This window comes from Pempheris klunzingeri, chromosome 20 (genome assembly GCF_042242105.1).
Source record: "Pempheris klunzingeri isolate RE-2024b chromosome 20, fPemKlu1.hap1, whole genome shotgun sequence".
Taxonomy (NCBI): Eukaryota; Metazoa; Chordata; class Actinopteri; order Acropomatiformes; family Pempheridae; genus Pempheris; species Pempheris klunzingeri.
In genome coordinates this window covers 14,846,601-14,868,101 of record NC_092031.1, presented here as the reverse complement: position 1 = coordinate 14,868,101, position 21,501 = coordinate 14,846,601, and the positions used below count along the sequence as shown (strand labels likewise).

At 44.2% G+C, this 21,501-nt stretch overlaps 1 protein-coding gene across 2 annotated transcripts; it reads left to right on the top strand.

Annotated features, from left to right (window-relative positions):
• The first annotated feature begins 560 nt into the window (after window positions 1-560).
• arhgap17a (Rho GTPase activating protein 17a) lies at window positions 561-20,724 on the top strand. Of its 2 annotated transcripts, XM_070851351.1 has the most exons (20): window positions 561-597; window positions 4,945-5,049; window positions 5,289-5,321; window positions 5,792-5,868; window positions 6,589-6,700; window positions 7,483-7,559; window positions 7,748-7,865; window positions 8,755-8,823; window positions 9,017-9,098; window positions 10,240-10,367; window positions 12,055-12,166; window positions 12,297-12,378; window positions 12,551-12,631; window positions 12,727-12,840; window positions 12,971-13,062; window positions 13,687-13,834; window positions 14,142-14,426; window positions 15,222-15,370; window positions 15,988-16,515; window positions 18,028-20,724. In XM_070851351.1, the coding sequence occupies exons 2-20, from the start codon at window positions 4,957-4,959 to the stop codon at window positions 18,159-18,161; spliced, it is 2,514 nt and encodes an 837-aa protein (XP_070707452.1). In that variant the 5' UTR covers window positions 561-597; window positions 4,945-4,956; the 3' UTR covers window positions 18,162-20,724. The 2 variants fall into 2 exon arrangements, with proteins under 2 accessions (XP_070707452.1, XP_070707453.1); XM_070851352.1 differs by lacking the exon at window positions 5,289-5,321.
• Window positions 20,725-21,501: the final 777 nt, after the last annotated feature.

Genomic DNA, 21,501 nt, shown 5'->3' with positions numbered 1-21,501 from the left:
AAGTCCAACTATTAGTTTTCTATTAATAGGCTCAGGCAGAGCAGGGCCGTGTGGCTACCCTGTTCATGACACCGTGAGCCCGGCTAGCTGTGGCTTAAGGAAATCAAAGCACGTTAAGCAGCGGAAACGTGCCGTCTGTGTGAAACGTGCCTTCTCATTTAGCAAAACAGGGTGTCGGTGTTTCTAGTCTTTCCTATCAGATATAATTAGAGCTTGTTAGCTTGTAGAGGTCATCATGCAGCTGCGGTAGTGAGTCTGAATGTTTTGCCTCAGCCTCCAGCCTGGATACCAACCTGTTACTTGGCTGGTCGGATCCATGGCAACACACTAAAGAGCCCCACCCTCTCTTGAAACATTCCCACCGATGCCCCGGTCAATACCTCACACTATTTCAGCTTTCACACTGAACTTGGAAACCAGTTTTTCAGGAGCTGCGTCTCTTGTTTCAAGCAGATATTTTTACAGTGACTGCGCAGTGTCTTGAGGTGCTACTTAACTGCTGTCGTCATCTGCCAGTACTAATCTGTACGCTCTCTGTTGTCTTTTCTCACCCACAGAGCGGAGAAAACAGAAGTCCTCAGTGATGACCTCCTACAGGTAAATCATTAATCTGACTGGAGAGCACTGACCAGCTCTTCACAGTGTAATGGCTGCATATGTTAGGCAGTGGCTGCAGTTTTATGTATAAAGTAGTGTATCTAAGAATAGGAAATGGTTGACGTGCTTCATAGTAAGCAATCTGGAAGAACAAGAGCTGGGTATTGGTAGTCAACACCTTTTAAGATATTGACCAAAATAACTGATGTTACTGGTATCACTTTACAGGTACTGGTATTGATACTGATATCGTAACTTTTTAAACAATACCCAGCCACAGGAAGAACTGTACACTGTATCCACTGCCCCTGGCAATCTGCACAGAGAGAAGAGAGAGAAGATCGACACGCATCAAGCACAAAGCACTATTATTGTTTTTCAGTAAAAGTTTTTGTCACATTATACTACTGCCTGTGTTGTATACCCCGTGCTTGTGCCGAGTCAGATGATGATTGTTAATTTGATGAACCCAGCTCATGTGGCTTTACAGAGAGGATGTTGCAGAACATTTTTAGCCCCATATTACTCTTGTTAACGTTAATGTCATTATTGTACTAAGATTTGGAATTTAATAGCAATATTACCAGAAATCCAATACTGTTTCTAACTTGGCATTTCCAAGGCTATAGCAGGTAGTTTCAGTCATTAGTCTGTCCTCATTCCTTGCAGTTGTTTTAATCATTGATGAGCCTAATGCACTTTATGGTGCGCCATGTCACTTTCCACAACACATAATTGCGTTTTTGTCCCTCAGTAACAATACATGCAACAGAACATGCTGAATGTAGTTGATTTAGTAGATTTATTTACTGTCTTCAGCAGGAAAAGAGTCTGATTGAAGCTTAAAGAGCAGCTGGACCATGTGCTGAACATAGCCCAAAAGTATGCAAGTTTTCATGCCAACCGAACAGCAGCTGATATCACTTATTAGATCCTCCTCTCCGGCTGAATATTGCTAATCAGTGGGCTCAGCCGGCAGAGCGCTTGGTCGAGATTAAGATCTGCAAACTCCCGGGACTGTTGCTGACGCATGATTTAGTAGCACTTAAAAGGTCAATGCAGTTGTGGATACGTCTATATAAGTCACATATATCTCTACAGCTCTGTGGGTGCATGTGAAAGCCGCTGGTGCAGGGAGCTCTCCCAGGGGGGCAAGTGTCTCCAGACCCCGAGGCTGTCTGAGGCAGACAGCAGGTGGGGTCGGGACAAAATACTGGCTGCTCAGCAAAGACATTCCAGCGATGAAGATTGTCTTTGTGTTTGAATGGGAGGTGACGTAGATGTTAAAACAAACTAAGCTGGCTTTGCACGACTCCTTGAGAACAGCTCAGGCCACAACGTCTGACACCCTCAATTCTTCTTTTTCTGCTCCCCACCCTCTTTTGTTGTCGGTGCTTAAACAAACAGCACCCTGTTCTCTCTCAGGTGTTGTGAAAGTTGTTTAGGCTTTATACATGCATATGACAACACCGATGTTTTTGAGTGACAGCTGGGGCATCAGAGTTGGATTTAGAGCCTGCATGAGTCGCTTTAATGCAAGTGGACAAGCAAACAGTGGTGACTAAATGCTTAAGGCGCTTTTCACTGAAGCGAGGATGTTATATTATGTCTGACAAGTGACTTTCACTGTTCCTCAAAGACACAGTTGTTCTGCCTCTGTCTGGAAATCAGTTGTTGAGACTGTGGGCTCTGTGTCTCACCCATGGATGTATAAAGAGAACTGGGTACAGCGTTGGTGGCAGGGCTCGGTTCATTCCTGTGAAAGTTGCTCATTGGCACATTAAGTCAAAAAAGTTTGACTTCCCGGGTATGAAAGTACCCGCCAATTACGTGGTTTGGCCGCTATGTAAAATTGACTTCAAAGCCTTCGCACTTCCTGGGGGCTTGGTCTCATCTCACAGTAACACTGCTGCCTGATAAAGGAAAAGGGAGTAAGGGTGGAGAGATAGAAATCACTTGACCACTTAATTCCTGAGGTGGCTGTGGCGCTCGAAAAACAATGATGATGTCTTGTAGTTGAAAACAAATCCTGGAATATGTGCGGACCATTGTTTGACGAAGAGTTTTTTTTTTTTTTTTTACACTTGTGTGAGGTTGGCCAGCATTCTCCTTTATTTGATCCCAATTATGACTCAGGTGTGTGTCCAGTGCCTGCGCTTGGCTTATTCTTAGCCCCTTCATATCAAGCCCTATTTTGAATATGGTCCTCCAGGGTGCCAAAGAGCCACCCAGCATTCTCCTACCAGCTGTCCATTCCTTGCTGCTCCCCTACATAGCAGCTCATCCACAGGAGGGTATCCCAGAAATACTCCAGACATACCACGGTGCCTGCCTGCACACACGCTTGTTGCTTGAAATAATTGAGAGCATCTTATAAGGTAGCAACCAGCTGTTTAGAACACTTTAGTCATGTATCCCTACTGCAAACAAAGAGTATTTTGTTTGCCATCAGCGACTCACTGCATACTTCCACCATTAATGCGTCATGTTATGTTATTTTTGTTCATTCTGGACTTGTTCAGACATGTTAACATCTTTTCTCTTAGGAACCAATAAACAAACACAGGCACACAGACAGACATCCTCTCAGTCTTTTTTTTTCTCCCCGTCCGTCCAACTTGTGTTGGGATTCCCTGCTCAATGACGCATCATGGGATTGACCAAGTGTTGACCTCATTACAAAGTGGGAGGGAAAACACACCCTGCTGCCTTCTGTGTGGACTCCCCAGCTCTCTTTGGCCCAGGTTCTCTCACTTATCCACACTTTTTATTTTTTGACAGTATATTGTTGTGCGCCAAACCCCACTTTGGTACAATGGAAGGAAGGGGAGTACTCCCTGTGCCATGTAATCTAAACATTTCCAATACACCCACGCAGGAACCTGGTCCCTGTTAGGGAGGGGAATCCCCTGCTTGTGTTGTGCCAGGTACTAACTGAGTATAAGAAGGCCCATAGCCCATAGGGGCAGAGTTTGTGTGTATGCATGCGTGCGTGAGTGGGCGTTTGGTAAGTTTGTATTTGACCCAGCTGTTTTGGGAATGCCGGGGGCCACCATGGGTCGGGAATGACGTAAGAGCACAAGAACAGAGGAGGGAAAGGAGGGGTGGTGCGTGGTATACGGAGGCGGATATCTGCTGTGGAATTCCTGAGTTCCGACTCGATTCTGTTTTTGGAACACAATCGTCTGGTATTTGGTTGATCCTCCCTCTACATTTGTCTCCCTCCATTTCTGCTCATGTTAACCTCTAGACCTCAGTGTTCTCATTTATATTTGGAACATTGTTTGTCCCGACTCGTGTACTTGTTTGTTCCTTCGAGAGACTTATGAACTCCCACTTTCTCTTGTCAGTTGTGCTTTAAATTTTTAAAGAACAGAAGACACGCCTGTTCAGTTTCAAACTTGTGCATGCAGTCTGCTGTTGACTTTCTCACAAGCGCTGCCAACTTAAGCCAGTTCTTTGCATCATCAGGCTATGTAGGCCAGACTTTTAAGTAGACTTGAACAGTAACTTGCAATCATCAGTTTTATTCATGGGGCAGTGACAGCCAGCCTAATGTTGACACTGACTGTCCCAGTCAGGCACCTGGCATGACAAGGACAGTGAATAGCCATCCTGCAGAGCTTCAGTTGGGCTCTGTCCTTAAGCCCCAATAGCTGTGACTCCCATCAATGACAGTATTATATCTTGTCAGGCTAAAAGCACAGAGTGGATCTGTGTAGTTAGGCTAGCAGACAGGAGAAAGCCTGTGTAATCAAAAAGACCTTTTTAAAGCCGAAGAACCCCTCACTCTCGGTCACAGCCCAGTGGCCGTTGCTATAGCGACACTTCCGATGAGTCATGTGCTTCAAAGATAACATTCCAGTGTTGTTCCGCAGGGACAAGCCTTATCAATCATGCGTGAACTTTGACCCTGACTCCCTCAAGGCAGCAACAAATCAAATGTGTGCATGGAACTGGACCTCATCAGCACATCAACACACAGACAAACTGCTGTGGTGGTTTATGGAGGCCAGCTAATGGGGTTGATGATGAAGCAAAATTTCACAGATTGGTTGTGGTAATAAAGACTTCCAGTCATGTGAGTGGTTTCCAGTAAATGTACTGGAGCAAACTTGACAGGATGTAGCCCTGTAGTTCAAGTACCTAGGCTTATCAAAATAAAGCTTGTGTTATGTTTTAATTCTGAAAAGGCTGCATTTCTACAACCAAGTGTTTGACTCAACTTGTTATCTAACATGCTGCATATTAATTGTTGAACCTTGCTACAGTATGACATAAAATGTACATAATGTGTATATAGAATTTGCTAAAGATCTGTTTTTGCATGTCCTGTCTTGTGCACAGATTGAACGGCGCATGGAGTTGGTGCGTGTGGTGTCCCACAACACACACAAGAGGATGGTCTCATGTCTACAGGGACACATCGGCGCAGATGCAGAGAAGAGACATGTAAGACATCAAACTGGTCACAATAAAACCTTTGTCATAGCTGCAGTTTACCTTTAAAACCAAACTAATGAAGTCAATTAACTGTTCCAGGATGTGCAGTAACTTAATTTTTGGCATCACCTCCCACTCAGATTTTGAGCTCACACTGTTTTCATTCAAAGTGTGCACATTAGGCCTTCAGTCCATGATTTCTCTTTTGTGTTCTCCCCCCTCACACACCTCCCAAAAATGCACTACAGTCCGTACCACGCCTCTATACAGGAAATGGTCAGGTAAAAACACTGATTAATTATTCCACCTCTCTGGTTCTCGGCACCACTTGCTCCATTTCCCATCCAGACATCTGTCATCTTTATTCACTCTGCATGATACTTTTGCCTTTGGGCCTTTGGGATTCTTTGGTGAAAAACAGGATGTTGAACACTCATGCACAAATGTAAACTGTAACTGTGAGAAAAAAAAAAAAAAAAAAAAGCACCAGTGTTGTCATTTGATAGATGTCTCACTTCCCTAGTTTGCATCTTAAATTCCATTTAACATCTGTATTTTCCTCCTTTGCTCAGAAAGTTCTCTTCCTCTTCCTGACTGTATATTTACTGCTTAATGGAAAGTCCTTGATGAATTTTCCACTGGCTTGAACTGAAGCTACTGTATAGATATGGGTACTTTTTGTACATCTGTCTGTGTGTCAATAACGCTAATTGCTGTCTTCATCTGTCCCCCTTCGACACACAAACCACAGAAAAAGCTTCCTCTGACTTCCCTATCCCAGGCGATGGTGGAAGGCGGAAACCAGTTGGGAGAGGACTCCTTGATAGGGTGAGTTTGTGATTGATTAACAGACCAGATGACCAATTTCTCCTCCTTAGCAACTGTTGCTAGTGGAGCAGATGCACCCCAGAGAGCGTGAAATATGAGGCCGTGCATTCAGGACAAGCAATCTGCCAAGTTTTGTTTTCTGTCAACGGGACTTTTAGTAGTTCCCTTATATGAGTCTCACTGTGACTGAGAGCTACACACAAAACGGGACCAGAAATTGTATAGTTGAGGATCTAGAAAGTGAATGTCTATAAATCTGCGCCGCAGCCCTGTGTCTGTCTGAAAGTAGTGAGGAAGGGAAAGTACATCAGTTGGTTTGTTAGTAGATGTGATGCTTTCATGTCAACTGTTTGCATAGACTGTATTCCAAGGCTCAGGGGTTTCATTGTTACAAAAACTGTGACCCAAAACCCTGATTCATAGTCGTAGATGAACTGTCACTGTCTGTCACTCATGGGTGCTGCTAGCTTCAAATGATGACCTTACAATAACCTGGTTTCAGTGATTGACTTGGAACAGAGGAAGAGCTGGTGGCACAGACAGTCATCCCTCCGTGCTGTTATGTGAATAGTATTTTGTCAGGAAGATGTGGGATTACACTGCATGTAGCCGACATCTCATCCTCACCCAATAGTGCTGATGTGATAATGAGGCACAAATATGACTATGTTGTGATTTTAACGCCATTCTGTCTCTTTGTGCTGATGCCCGTGTCAACAGGAAGATGATGGAAGTGTGCGGTGAGGCAGAGAACCGCCTGGCATCAGAACTGATGCAACATGAGCTGCAGATAGAGAAGGACGTTCTGGATCCCCTCAGCCAGCTAGCAGAGGTAAGAAACCACACTCTGTGAACATAACAGCAACTAAACATGAGTTAAATATTTAAAATTCTTTCATAGCTCTTGGCTTGTTTTAAGGGCAGTCACACCCTACTGTTTGCTTTCTTTGGTCAGGTCATAGTGGAATAGATTATTTAATAGCATATTTGTATTTCTGTCTTTTGGGTTTATACTGGCCAGTTGCAAATGAACATGCAGGCACAAGTATGCTCCACATAGGCCTGTTTTGGTACTGTGATCCTGTGAGGTTGGAGAAGTCTAAACAAAACTGATGCCAATCCTGGTAACATTAGCTAAACACAAGGGCTTTTCTCTTTGGCATTACAGGCTGTGGTTCACCACCTGTTCATTGTGTTATATCAAGCTTTACACGCACGTGTAACTGTTGGCTATCAGACACCTGTATCTTTGTACCCATAAACCTTTCATTTTTGGGTTGTTTCTTGAGCAACTGCACTTGCTAGAGTTGTTACTCCTAATGAGTTGCACTGCTCGACTAAGACCTTCATTTACAAATGTCTTGGTGTGATAGTTTCAAGGCATTTAAGTGTAAATGTGATTATCACCTACTCAACAAACTGAAATAAGAGTAAAGAGTTTGAATCAACCGTTACAAACTTAAAGTTGTAGGTATTTGCTTTATTTTACTGTTTAAAAGGCTGATCAGGGGGAAAATCTTAGGATTGTCATCCAGGAAGAACAATCACAACAGCTGTCATGCTAACTTCTCAGTCTCATTCAATGTGCATCTGTTTTGGATATAATTTTTGCAGGTGGATATTCCCAACATCCTGAAGCAGAGGAAGCAGCTGGCCAAGCTGGTGCTGGACTATGATTCGGCCAGAGCAAGGTTTGTCCATCTACAGCTCACTCTCTTTCCTCAGGTTAAGATGTGTAGAATTGTAATGTTGTCTCAGGTGTTGTTTCCTATTCATCTTTAAGACTTTTAAGACAACTTGACTCAAAGCCAATTCACTCCTGACTTATGTCCACGTTAGTCCTGAAATTTCCAATTTTCCATCATCTTTCCAAACTCAGATGGTTGCAGGCAACCAAGTCAATAATCTCAGGAACAAACACTCAAGCACTGACGGCCAAGGCTGACCTACTCAAGGAGGAGATGGATGAGGCCATGAACAAAGTGGAGCTTTGCAAGGTAACCAGCATGAATACATATGACTTATGTGTCTTTATCTGGAAAAATATTGCTTCATTATGCTCTTGTTTACCACGTTGATAGCAGGGCATACCACTGGTCATGTACTGTCAGGGTTACATTGTAGCCATGTCATGGAAGAAAGGTCATGACCCCAGGAGCAATAAAACTTGCTTGATGCCATTATATGCAGATGATAAGCTTGAGTGTGTAAAAATGTTTATATTCCAATCCAGCCTCATGCACTGGTAGAAGAACTCGATCCTGACTGAATGGGTAGGCCAGAGGTCATTTATGGCCTTATGAGTTAAACAAAAATGGAACACCTCAGAAATTTAAACTGGGGAAAATAATAATCACAGCAACAACTGGACTGTCCAAGACCCGTGAGACCTCTGACTCCATTTGCTCATGAGTACAAATGACTGAAAATGCTCCATCAGCTCAGTGTGTGTGTGTGTGTGTGTGTGTGTTTGTGTGTGTTAGCAGCTATTGAACTGAATCACGGATGACTTTTAGTGTGTTATGGGTGTGTGATGCGTCAGGTTTTCTGTCCAGGAAGCGCAGAGCCTTGTGTTTTCCTCTCATAAGCTCCCCCTTCCAGTTTCACTGCGTCCTGCCAACAGCAGGAGGATTTATGACCCGTGTAGCACACAGACTAGCGGCTTAGCTGACCGCTGACATCTGTCCTTGTGCCACCTGAAACACACATTTATCTGACAGCTGACACTGTGTTGTGGAAATGGAAGATCTTTAATAGACTGATAAGCGTTACCAGCAGAAAAATTACCCTTTCGTCTCATTGACCATTCTCATTGTAAAGCACATTGCATCATTATGGTCATTTTTCGGCACTCTAACAGTTTAAATTCCTGTCTTTATTGTCCAGGATCAACTTGCTGCAGACATGTACAGTTTTTTCTCAAAAGAAGGGGACTATGCGCGCTACTTCGTAACAGTGAGTACAGCGTGTCAATAAACCGAACATGTATTAACATTGGTTTTTGTGGGAACCGTCACAGCTGCAGAGGAACCGGGGGACACAGACTTGGCCAGCAAATTGATTTACTTTGCTGTCATGTCTTTTACTGCTCAACTAATTTAACTCACCCCTGTCCATTTCTCTTTGTGTTTTTTTTGTGTTCCTGTAGCTCTTAGAAGCTCAAGCTGATTACCACAGAAAGTCTCTCTGTGTTCTAGAGAGCGTCTTGCCAACCATCCAGGATCAGCAAGGTATAATACATGCAATCATGCCTTCATGCACGCACAGCCGTTCAACACAAAACACTCCAGTGTTGTTTTAAAAAAATTACATACAAGAAGTCTCTGTACAGCACTTAATATTGGACCTCTTGCACATTTCCTGGAGAATGAACATGTGCCTTTTTATGAGAGACAACCCCTGTTTTTCTTAGGTTCCTGTGTTGTTTGGTGTCCCTTTAAACAAACCTTTTCCTGTTGGGCACCGGAGAAGTTTGAGAAACCCAAAGGTGTGCTGACAAGTAGTTGCTAGGAGGAGAAACAGTTTCATATTCTCTTTTCCAACTGACTTGAGAAATGGAACCAGCTACTGTACCTTTCAATTATATCACTCTGCTCTGTTTTTCCAACTTCTGGACTACCAGAATTTGCCCCAGTTGCAGTAATTGCTAAAAGCCACAACTGGGGCCCAGATATTAAAGAATAATCTTTTGTTTTTCACAGCTTCGCCCTCCAAAAGTAATCGGAATTTGCTGTTTTACTAACATGACATCGTCTCTTTAAAGCTCCTTCACTTGGTCTTAGTGTTTTTTGCAGTCGTGAAGCCGTGTCTTATTCAAGGAGCTTGTTTTTTTTTTTTCTGTACTAAACACATGTGGCCTGAACCACACAAGCCTGGTCTCCCAGCATGTGGCGATGACTCACCAACTCCACACACATACCCCCACCCCCTTCTCACATCACACCCACCTGGGTTTTGCAAGCTCTCCCCCCTCAGCACTCCTCTGCCTCCATGTTCACATGCATATTAGCTCACACACACACACATAAACACACACAAACAGCTCAACAGTCACTCCTGCTGGCTGGGAGCATGTGGTTATTATTTGGCCCGCACCCTGTAGGGGGAGTGAGAACTGGTTAGGAACTGGCCTGAGGGAGAGTTGTTGACCCAGAAATCTGCCATCCAGACCAGCAACAGGCTTATCCTGGGCCAGTGCTGATTGTTTTTTTATTTATTGCATACCAGCATGACAGATGGGTCACACAAAAAATCTGCAAACGCTTCATAACAACACTTATTTCATGTCTCTTCAGATTTGTAACAATGGGAAGACAGTCTGTCACGCTGCCTCTCTCTCTCTTCACCGTTATTTGCTCTCTGTGTGTTTAGATTCGTGGACAGAGAAGCCTGCCTTTGGCACTGGGCTGGATGAACACCTGAAGAGGAGTGGAAGGGAGGTCGCCCTGCCGTTAGAGGCCTGTGTCATGATGCTTCTAGAGACTGGCATGAAGGAAGAGGTAAGGAAGGAAGCAAACCTGCCCTGTTTAGTGGAGACGTCTATCTACTGTATGAGTGAAATCAAAATGACACGGCTCACCATCTACCACTGTGACATATGCGCCATAAGAGACTGAAAACAGTGAAAAGAAATACCTTGATGCCTTCAAACTACCGTCATGGCCTCTAAGGGCAGTCTTAGTATTAATTATGCTGTGTTCTCATTTGGCCTTGTGCTTGCATACATATAATACTACTGATTCCATCATTTTCATTGCCTTCACTTCCAAATGCAATATTTTTTGCACTTTGTCAAGGTGGATGACTTGGGAAAGGGTTGCTCACTGTATAAACGTAAAGTTTAGAGTTTTATGCAAAAATGCCAAATTCACTGGTTCCAGCTTCTCAGAGGGGAATGTTAGCTTTTCTTTTTTTTTTTTGATAATAAATATCTGTTGGTCTGACGTTTGATCAAGAAAATAATCCACAGATAATAATAATTAGTTTTGGATGGCTTTATGGCTTGTATATTTATTCAGTTGAGTCTCAGCTTTTCTTATCAAGCCTGTTTCCAGTATCAGCCGTTCTGCACAAACAAGCTTTGACTTGACAACTGTACATTACCTGCCCAGCACCAAAACCTCATGGAGAAAAAACAAGCTTTTAGGAAACGTAAGGACTGAATATTTTCCTCAGAAAACAGAGGTCAAAGGACAATGAAGTTTGGACAGCTGGCCAGAGACACAACAGCTGTTTGCGAACACGTTAGATAACAGGTAAACTTTTAACAGTGATGATATGTCAGGGCTGAAGTAGCCAAACACAGATGAATGCAACTTGAGATATTAATGTATAAGGCTAGCCAAAATTTGTATTTCACTGTAGTCACTTCTTATCTCACGCCAAGCTAATGTCCTGCACTGTATGTTACTACACTGAATGAAGTTTTGTTTGCTTAACTGACTTGACTGGCCTTTTGTTTTCCTTGTCTCACCATATAAATAAAAGAGATGCTGGCATTGCTCATTAAAAGTCACATGGAGCTGTGGCTGCGATTAGCGGCTCCGCTGGTCATTGACATAATTAAAACCAAGCTTTAAATTGTTTGTTCACATGAACATTTTGAGGCTCAAGGCAGACAGACAAAGTATAAACAGGGGAAGCTCCTGCGTTTCTGTTCCGCCGTTCCAAATAAACTGCCACCCATTACGCTATAGTGATGATTTATGAAATGTGTGAGATGTTCCTTCCCAGAAACAAATTTAGAATACAATAGAATCTCCTTGTCTCCTGTCCATAAATCAGATCCCTTTGCATGTGTACGTGTCTGTGCAAAAAAAAAAAACAGCTAGAGAGAGTGTAAGTGTTAACTGCAAAGCACATTATTTGTCACCCCATTCATTCCCTGGTGAGTCCAGTCTGTGTCATTATGGTGTGAAGACAGCCTTTGTTTATGTGTCAAAGTAAAGAGCTTGCTGTGCTGTGAGTGGTGGGTGTGTTTGTTTGCCTGCTTTAAGGTTTCATTATGTGCAGCTGGCAGGGGGAGTTTATGCAGTGGATTTATACAGAGTGTATCTGTAACTGAGTGTTAGAAAAGTGTGTGTGAGTGTTTCAGTGAAAGGGCCTTGTGTGCTTGTTGGTTGTTGTGCTTGTTGTTTGCTGGTGATGTTACTGTGTTTCTTATTTGTGTGTGTGTGTGTATGTCAGGGTCTATTCAGAATCGCAGCAGGAGCATCCAAGCTAAAGAAGCTAAAGGCAGCGTTGGACTGTTCCACGTCACAACTGGAGGAGTTCTATTCCGACCCCCATGCTGTCGCTGGTACGTCCCAAACCAGAGCCATTTTGGAATTTCTGTGATTCTTTGTCTCTGTGTTTCTCTAATGTATAGTGATTTGAAATCCAGGAAAAACAATGAAATACTAAAAATATCTGTGTATGTGTGGTTTCAGGAGCACTGAAGTCCTACCTGAGGGAACTCCCTGAACCTCTAATGACTTACCAGCTTTATGATGAATGGATCCAGGCATCCAGGCAAGGCTCATAACATAATTATGAGGAGTAAAACATACCAAATATTGAATGGATTTATCAGTGTGCAGCAATGTGGAATGATAGGATGATTCATTTAGGACATTTAGCCATCTGGAGACAGGACTATTAAAGTGCTCTGCGTTCAATCATCCTCCATTTTCTCTCTCTCCAGCGTGTCAGACCCAGACAAAAGGCTCCAGGCACTCTGGGTTGTATGTGATCAGCTACCAAAGAACAACAAGACCAACCTGAGGTTAGCTGTGCGAAACTTTGCAAGGAAAATCATGACAGCAATGCCTTAATGTCTTCTGTTGTATGAGACAATGTCTCCACCACATTTCCATGCAGGTATCTGGTGAAGTTTCTGGCCAAACTGGCTCAGGACAGCGAGGTGAACAAAATGACTCCCAGCAACATCGCCATCGTCCTGGGACCCAATCTGATGTGGGCCAAGACCGAGGGGTGAGATGGGAATTGGCAGGCATCTTAGTCTAGCGGTGGAGAGGATTTCTACAAACGATAGTCTGTTATGTTAGCTTATTTCAGCCACTTCTTTTGTTAGAAAGCATCTCATGTTTGTGTGTCCAACCAGGAGTCTGGCAGAGATGGCTGCAGCTACCTCCGTGCATGTGGTGGCCATCGTGGAGCCCATCATCCAACATGCTGACTGGTTCTTTCCTGAAGGTAGGTTCTGGGTTTCAGGGCCTGTTTTACACCAGGGATCCGCGGTGAATACGAGTGATATAAACTGTGTAGTTAGATACAAAGAGTCGGCAGTTATCAAGCGTATAAAGACCAAGGTTAGAATCTCTGCTGGCTCAAACTGTGGGCTGTACTGCAGAGCTCAGCTCGAAGGCCTCAATGAAAACTTACAAAAACAGATGTCCTATATTCCCCTTAATTCAGCTTGTGTTAAACACACACAAAACAAATGAGGAGTACAAATGAAGAAGTGGATAGAAAAACACTTAAGACTGAAATTCTATTCATTTATCTTATGCTTCAAATTGACACCTTCATCTCTTTAGTGCATTTAGCATTATTATAATTGTTTAAGTAGCAGGTCAATCAAAACCAGTCTGCCTTTAGTCCCCATATCTTAGGCCAATATGATGATGACCGTCTACACTATTGTCAGCACAGCTGACCGTCTCCGTGCTCATACAGAGAGGCAACATGAGTCAGTGGCTTGTGCTGTCCTGTTAAAGCAATAAGGACGTTGGCTGATCACCGGCTTATTCTGTCTGAGGTTCCCTCACTGTGTCCACACAAGTTCTCCTCTAAATTTTGCCTTCTCTGTTCACACAGATGTGGAGTTTAACGTGTCCGGCATGTTCGCAATGCCCACACCTGCATCCAACCACAACAATCACCTTGATTATGACTGTGGTACCATTGAGAGGAAGAGGCCTGGCAGTATGGTGGGACCAGAGAACGACACAATGCGCAAAGACAAGTAATCAATTACCTCATTGGAAACCTCCTGGTTACTCTGTTCCATAACATTCCATACTTCAATTAATCGCTTTAGAAATAATTTTGCCTTTAATCCAGCTGCTTTTTCTGACCCCCTTCTTTTGCATCTTTAAAATTTTGGGTTAGATTTAATAGAGTCCTCATAATAATATGATCCCTAACACTGCTTTCTCTGTGTGGTCTCGGGTTATGGTGATTCTCTCTGCGGGTCTAATCGGTGCCTTTCTGATCAAAGCTTTGGTGTAATTGTTTCTCTCCCCCACTGTCTCCCTGCTCTCCCCGTGTAGCACCCCTAACAAGCACTCGGACCACACCCTCCGTAGAGGCAGTAACACCTTAGGTAGAAAGCAGCACACTTCACCTGCGTTCCAGCCTCCTTTACCCCCTGTGGAGGCTCCAGGGCAGGGGCACGGGGCCGGGCAGGTCCCCCAGCCCCCCGCTGAGCCCCAGCCCCAGCCACAAGCTCCATCAGGGGGCGCATGGCCTGATGCCTCCCAGCATAGCTTGGCGCAGGGCCTGGCTGCACTCGCAGCCGCTCAGCAGCTTCTAGCCCAGCACACAGAGGAGCTCAGGTAAGGGCTGCTTCCCCACATCTCTGCTGCTGGTGGACAATGACACAGCATGCCACAGACAGACTTTTCTACTTTCAGTGCTGATGTTATGGGAAGACATTAGTGCTTTCTGTCTGAACAAATGCAGTCAGTTCGAATGGCTAGTGGATTATTAATGCATGCTTCACTGGTATCTCGCAGACACCGCCTCTCCTCTTGGCCTCTATGATTCAGCTTGTTGTTTCTTTATCAAAACCACAAGTTTTCTTACACCACCACCACCACTTCCAGCTATGCAGTCTCGTTTGAGTTCAGCCCACAGACTCGGCACAACAATGGCTGCTATCATTCTGCTAGCAGTCACTCGCGGGGCCTCTCCACTTTCCATCCCTCTGCTTCTCTCACCAAATCACTGGAATCAGCAGGAACTTCACACTAACTGGCCCAAACTGCTTTGGACATTGGTGCCTGTTATGCAGCAACTGAAGAGTGTCTTTGATTTAGTTGGTGAAAGGACAGCATTCATATCCAGACAGAAATCACTATTCAGTTCAGCATTCTTGTGGTCCCACAGACTCTGTTGGGAAGGTAGATTTAGGTGAGACATCCAGATTAGATTTGTGGGATTTTTCATTGCAGCACTTGATATGATAGAGAAGTTTGCTGTTTTTAAAATTGTGCTGTCTCTGTTTTAATGGCTCCAACCTTCAATAAAAACCGTCCAGCAGTTGATGCTGTTGAATAAACAAAAGCCTAGATTCCAGAAAGCTTGTAGGTTTAAAAGACTTTCCTTTTTCCCTCTCTTCCTCTCTAAAGCAACCCAAAGCTTCGTGACTCCACCCCTGCCCAGACCCCTCTGCTCCAGAGGAATGGCTCTGGAGGAGGGGGCCTGGCTACAGGGCCGCTGGTCACTGGGAACCCCGGGGCTGGATCCATGGGGCCCAGTCCACATATGATGCGCAGAGGTAAGAGTCTGTGTAATAACCCGCTACAAATAGGCATGCTTCTATAAAGAATGTCAGCCATCCAGGTCATAAGCATTAAGCTGCAACCGGACATGAAGGTGTTTTAAAAGATTTTTTTTTTCCATTTTAGGAAATAACTCCAAATTCTTTGCATTTTTATGAGAACTCAAGAATGTTAATCCATCCTTTCAGTTAATCTAAGATGCTCTGCTGACACTCAGCTCTCAGCTAGTCCATCACGCAGCTGCCTGACCTTCACTGTCAAGTGTACTTCCATTTAAAGCAGATTGTTGATTTTAATGTGCTTTTGATCACTTACTTGTAATACTGTGGAGGCTCAGCCTACATTTATGAGCTCCTAAGACTTAACAGTTTATCTCTGTGAGATGTGCTGTGATGACTTTCAGACTGAAGTCAAACGTAGCCCAGGCTTGTAAGGACATGTTCATTCAAATTTCTGGTGGTAACATAAGAATTGTTGTGGGATCTTTGTATGTAAAGCAACATGGACAAGGCAACTTGTAACATTTAGAGATGGAAGCAGCTGGTATGCTGTCGGACTCTTCATCTGTTATTCTTTTCCACCAATAACCGCATGACTCACTATTAACTTCCAGGTACCAAGAAGCAGGCTCCGGCCCCTCCAAAGCCAACAAACCCTCCACCCAGCCAGCCCTGCAATTCAGTGAACCACGCCTCCTCCTCAGGCTCCTCCCAGTCCCTCAGCCCCACTCCCAGACCCCTGTCCAGCCATTCGCCCACTTCGCCCACCTCTCCCACCTCACAGCCATGTGCCACACCCAGACGCCACTCCAGCAACCAGCCCCCAATCCAGGCACCCAGCCACCCACCTCCAGAGCCCCCCACACAGGCCAGTCCTCCACACAGCCAGCCCGGCGGGGACCAGCAGAGCGCGGACCCCTCACCCCCAGGCACCCCGACCCCTCCAGACACCCCTCCGCCCTCCACTAACACCCAGGATGCAGTCGCTCCTCCGTCCCCGTCTCCCTACCAGTCGGGCTCCCTTCCCCGGCCGCGGCCCGTCCCCAAACCCCGGAACAGACCCAGCGTCCCACCCCCACCCCAGCCCAGCACTCTGCCTGGCGACACCAACGGGATCTGTGGCACTGCTTACAAGATGATGGGTGAGTGTTTCTCATAGAACTATTGCATGCCGTTTTTTTATTTTTTATTTTATTTTATTTTTTTTTTTACTTCTCCCATGTATGCACTGCTGAATACTAATGTGCTCTCTTTCTAATAGTCTTGCATTGTAATACCTCCACAGGTTAAAGAGGCACTTGTGAGAGGTTTGTTGTTAATTGACCTTTTCACTAGCAGCACCTGCACTTTTTGTTTGCCCCCAGAAACCTTACCCATCACCACAGCTGTTTGTTCTGCCTGCTGCCTCTATCAGATATCATTTACCGAGCCCTGATGCACGACTGTCACACTGTGTCACATTTCTGATGTTTAGCACCACTCAGAATGCACATGGTGGGCCCAGGATGGACGCTTTATGTATATTTTACTCGTCTGCACATGGACTGATTATGTTTAAGGAAATTAGCCGCAACCCTAGATTCTTGTTTTGCTTTACACAGCAACATATTTATTATATCCGCTGAACCAACACCGCCATGTTCTTGTTCCCTCCAGTGGGTTCATATTTTCAACACTCACCGGCACACAGAACTTCAAATTAAATGCCAGAAATGTGCTTCAGCTGTGTGACAGTAAAAGGCCACCATGTGTAATGTGACACGTCGTCCATCAGGACCATCATTTATCAGGAGTCACTCACCCTCATTCACAGTCACTGAAATGTAACATCAGTAACACAGTAGAGGTTTGAAACTGAGGCCAAATACAGGCTACACACACACACTCACACACACACACCTGAATTTACTGTGGTCATTTTCAAACCCTCAACTGTCTCCTTGTTTTTTCTTTAATATGAAACATGTACTGTAATGATTCTGAGTTTGAAACCAGTGTCCCAGCATCAGGCATGTGCACCTCTGACACGCATGTTTCTGACTTGAATGTTCCCGTCTTGTCACCACTGGCTCGGCACGTGTTCACACCGTACAGTCAGCTTCTATCTAACATGCACAATCACACCTAAATTGGGGATTTCCAGCACCGTTTTCTCTACAGTCGCACAGCTGATGAATTCAAAACCGCTTCATCACACTTCGCCACATTTTCCACCCACATTTTCACTGCTTGTCCCAGTCTCTGGCCAAACACCGCCACCTGCTGTTCTCACGGTCACCCTGACGGAGGAGCTGAGCCTCGGCTGCTGTTTCAAGCCGATGGAAAATATGACACAGCTGCATCGGATGGCATAATTGCTGCAGCTTTAAATGTTTTCATGAAGCTGCACATGTTTGTGATTATGGCCATTGTTCATATAATGTGGGCTTACATAGTGTATTTATCTTTGTAGGATGTTTATGTGGTGTTCTGTGTGAGTGTCTGCATGCATGAAAAACAAATTAACCATCACTGACTAAAACATATGGTCACTGAAACGGTCTTTTCTAGTTCATTTCTCCTATTTCTTTTTATTTAACGATTCCGTGTTCTGTTAGAACCTAAAAATCTTGCCTAGTGCAGCTTTAAAATGTTCTTTTCTTTTGTGTCTCCAGACCCGGCAATGTCTTTCAAAGGGCTGAATCGTGCTTTGGTCCCTGAGCTCGCTGTAGACCAGCAGCCAGCGACGGTTTCCTCCCTGCCTCCTCCCAAAGACTGTGACCTGGACACCGAGAGCACTGTCCTATAAGGAGAGGACGACGACACGCTTTGGTCCAGTAAACCCCACCCCACACGCATCTCCTCCTGTCATTCACACGCAGCTCAGATAGTCTGCTCGTGTCCTGTCGCAGCCCTCCTCAGAGAGTACACACCTCTGCTGTCGCGCTCTCCCAGTCCAGCCTGTATGAAGGACTTCACTGTGACAATAACGCACCTTCTGGCAGCCATGATGGAGGTCCACAGCCTGTGGTAAAAAATGGCTAATACAGCAGATTATGTTTTTATCCACAAAACTGAATAGACTAGGTTAAAGGGTTATTTCCCCAGTTATACATCTGATGATTTATGTGTGAAATTAACTGGAAAACGCACCAATATGAGTGGCTAAGCTTTGTTTTGTAGCAGCTGCGACACACACATTAACATCTCTTGCTTGAGGTAGTTGAATTCCAAAGCCAAAAACCCATATTTATTTCAGTTATCTTTATATTAAACACCTTATGTAACCTGCAAAATGACATAGTTAGAGCTGACAGTCCATTAAAGGTGATCAGCAACAATTGTAATCAATGATTCATACCAATAAACAAGCTACTTCAATATGTAAACTTGAGTTTTGGAAAATTGTAGCTGACATTTTTCACTTTTAAATAAAATCTGCAGAATAATTCATTTAACTGGCCGGTGACCAGTTCAGGGTGTGCCCCGCCTTTCGCCCAATGTCTGCTGGGATTGGCTCCAGCCCCCCCCCGTGATCATTAAGGATAAGCGGTATAGCCAATGGACGGATAGAATAATGAATTGCAGATCTAGTCACGAGACAAATCACCATATTGGACCACCTCACTGTGGCTCGGTGTGTTTAATCCGACCTCCTGCCAAACCGCTGCAGTCCTCTTCAGGTAGCTCTGACTTCCAGTGTGGCTGTCAAAGCCGTCAGCAGCCATCGTTTACTCACAGATCTTTCTCTCGGCCCCCATGATGCTGCCAGATGTGGCCATTAGGAGACTCGTGACGCAAAGCCTTTACACTGCAACACACACAAACACACACACACACACACACACCACCGCCATCTCTGTGTTTATAGTGCGCTCCCTACCACTAGAGCTCCAGACAATCAACAGCAAAGAGCAGAGTGAACGCTAATGCCGCCGGATAACTGTGTTAACAATGATGCATCGCCATGTAAAGGGGGCGGGGGACGCCAAAATACAGACTGAGGAGACTTGCTTGGAATCTGGTGTGAGGGGTTTTTGTATTTTTTTTTTTTTTTTTAATGTTCAATAATGGTCTTAGAAGAAGAAATAAAAAAATGAGAGGTATTTCTACAGCACGAGGGGGGACGAGGGGGAAATGGTCAGCAGGTGAAGTAGAAACCAAAACTGTTGCTTCAATTGTAGCTGGTGACTGCAGGTTTCCAGTCGTCTCAAACACTTGATTTACCCCTTTTTGTATGGGACCCCCCCCCCCCCCCCCAGCCCACTCCTGTATTTATTTACCAATTTTCAAAACACACATTCCCTGTGGCTTGACGTAATTAATGCAGTCTTTAAATGTAAATCATGCCTTATGGGTTCCTCCCGGAACCATGTAATTAATAAGCATTATATATTTACTGTATGGAGGATATATCGGCTCCTACTACTACAGTATTTCCAAGAAGCTGTCTTGGCAAGAAGCATGTTTCAGGGAAGTGAGGAAGGTGATTTGACCCTCTGCGGCAGAAGTCTCGTATGGTTCTGTAACGCTCCACAGAGGTTGTGTATTTAAATGTGTTTGGTTGATTTCTTTGGGTTTTATAAGCAGAAGTAGCAGGGTTAACCGCCCCTCCCAGCCTGGACACACTCAGTATTTTGCCTTTCTGTTTTTTTTTCCCTCCCCCCATCAATCTTAGTGTTTTCTCTGGCGCTGTTGTGCCGGAGCATCACACTCAACAGGCTGTGTGTGAGTGAATGTAGTGACGGGACAGTTCTTACAGCCTGTTGATCCTGAACAGAAAGACGCAAAAACAGCTGATGTTGCACTTGAGCGCAGGCTGATGAGTGGTTTCCTTGTGAACTGGGTTTAGAGGATTTTTCAGTCTGTCCCACTGAGCTGAGAGCACACGGCGCCGTGAGACCTCAGTAGTGATGTGGAGGTCAGACTTTTGCCAGATCAAAAAAAAAGAAAACGCTTTGTTGTATTTTCTGTGTAAGCTCTGCTTTTTGGCCTCAGATGTAAAATGCAGAAGTCGGTTCCCAGAGAACTGAACCCAATATGGTACCAATGGAGAAAGGCTTGGATGCTGCAGTTGGCCTGAAAACGAGTTTGGTTTTGTTTTTCAGAGACAAGCGAGCATTATAATCCCCTCCTTTCTCTCTTTGCTCCTGTACCTCGCTGCCTTATCCCTGTGCATCAAGAGAGCTTGGTATGTCAAGGCTCTTTCAGACGAACAAATGCCATTAAAGTAGAAATGATAATGCTGCATTTTAAGCTCTATAGTTTTGTATGTATGCTGTCTGGTGAGCTTAAATAAGGAATAAAAACATGTAATATGAATGCTTGGTTATACCCCCTTTCCAAAGAAAATAAAGTATATGAAGAAACTATCGAATTCTACTCATGGTTTCTGTTTTTGTGTAAAGACAATAGCATTGCCTGTGTAACAGCTGACTGACTCATGTCTGTTATTGCAGCCCTTCAACTTTGAATAACATGACAACACATTAGGGTTTTAGTATTTCCATCCCATAACATTGGGCAGCTTGCTAGACAAATGTTAAAGTAAAGTCAGAGGTGGTGCAGAAGTGCTAACATATCCTGGCAAAGGCACTAATGAAACCTGTTTGCATTTCAGAGTTGCAGCAAGACAAAGCCATGCTAGCGGCTCCATAAGGCTGCACAGGGGCACAGAATGCTAGTTTACCACTCAGTTTAACATGTTAGCGTGCTAACGGGGTGTGTTTACTACTCATCCTCTTGGGACCAAAAAATCTAATGGCATTTCATTACATAATTGGAATAATTCAGTCTGGACCAAAGTGGTGGACTGACCAATATATTAGCATGGAAAAAATAAAGAAATCTAATCATTAATTTCTCATTAAATCAAAATGACAAATTAATGATCAGATTTATTTAGTTTTTCTTTTCTTTATCTCTGACGCCCCCTGAACTACGTAGATTCATCACCTAAAATAATGTGGTATTTAGAAGTTATGGTTCTAAGATGACCATAAGTCTCCGTTACTCTTGTAGATTATTTATCATGAGGCACATATAAGTCGGGCAGTTTTTACTTTCAAGCATGATATTTTTATAGATCAAAAAAAAAAACAAACATTCTTCATTTGAAAGCGTTGAACAAAACATAAAGGTCAAACAAT

Coding starts and splice junctions, on each gene's coding strand:
- arhgap17a (XM_070851351.1), top strand. CDS start 4,957: ATGGAGTTGGTGCGTGTGGTGTCCCACAACACACACAAGAGGATGGTC. Junction 9,099..10,239: donor AACCATCCAGGATCAGCAAG/GTATAATACATG, acceptor CTGTGTGTTTAG/ATTCGTGGACAGAGAAGCCT. Junction 10,368..12,054: donor AGACTGGCATGAAGGAAGAG/GTAAGGAAGGAA, acceptor TGTGTATGTCAG/GGTCTATTCAGAATCGCAGC.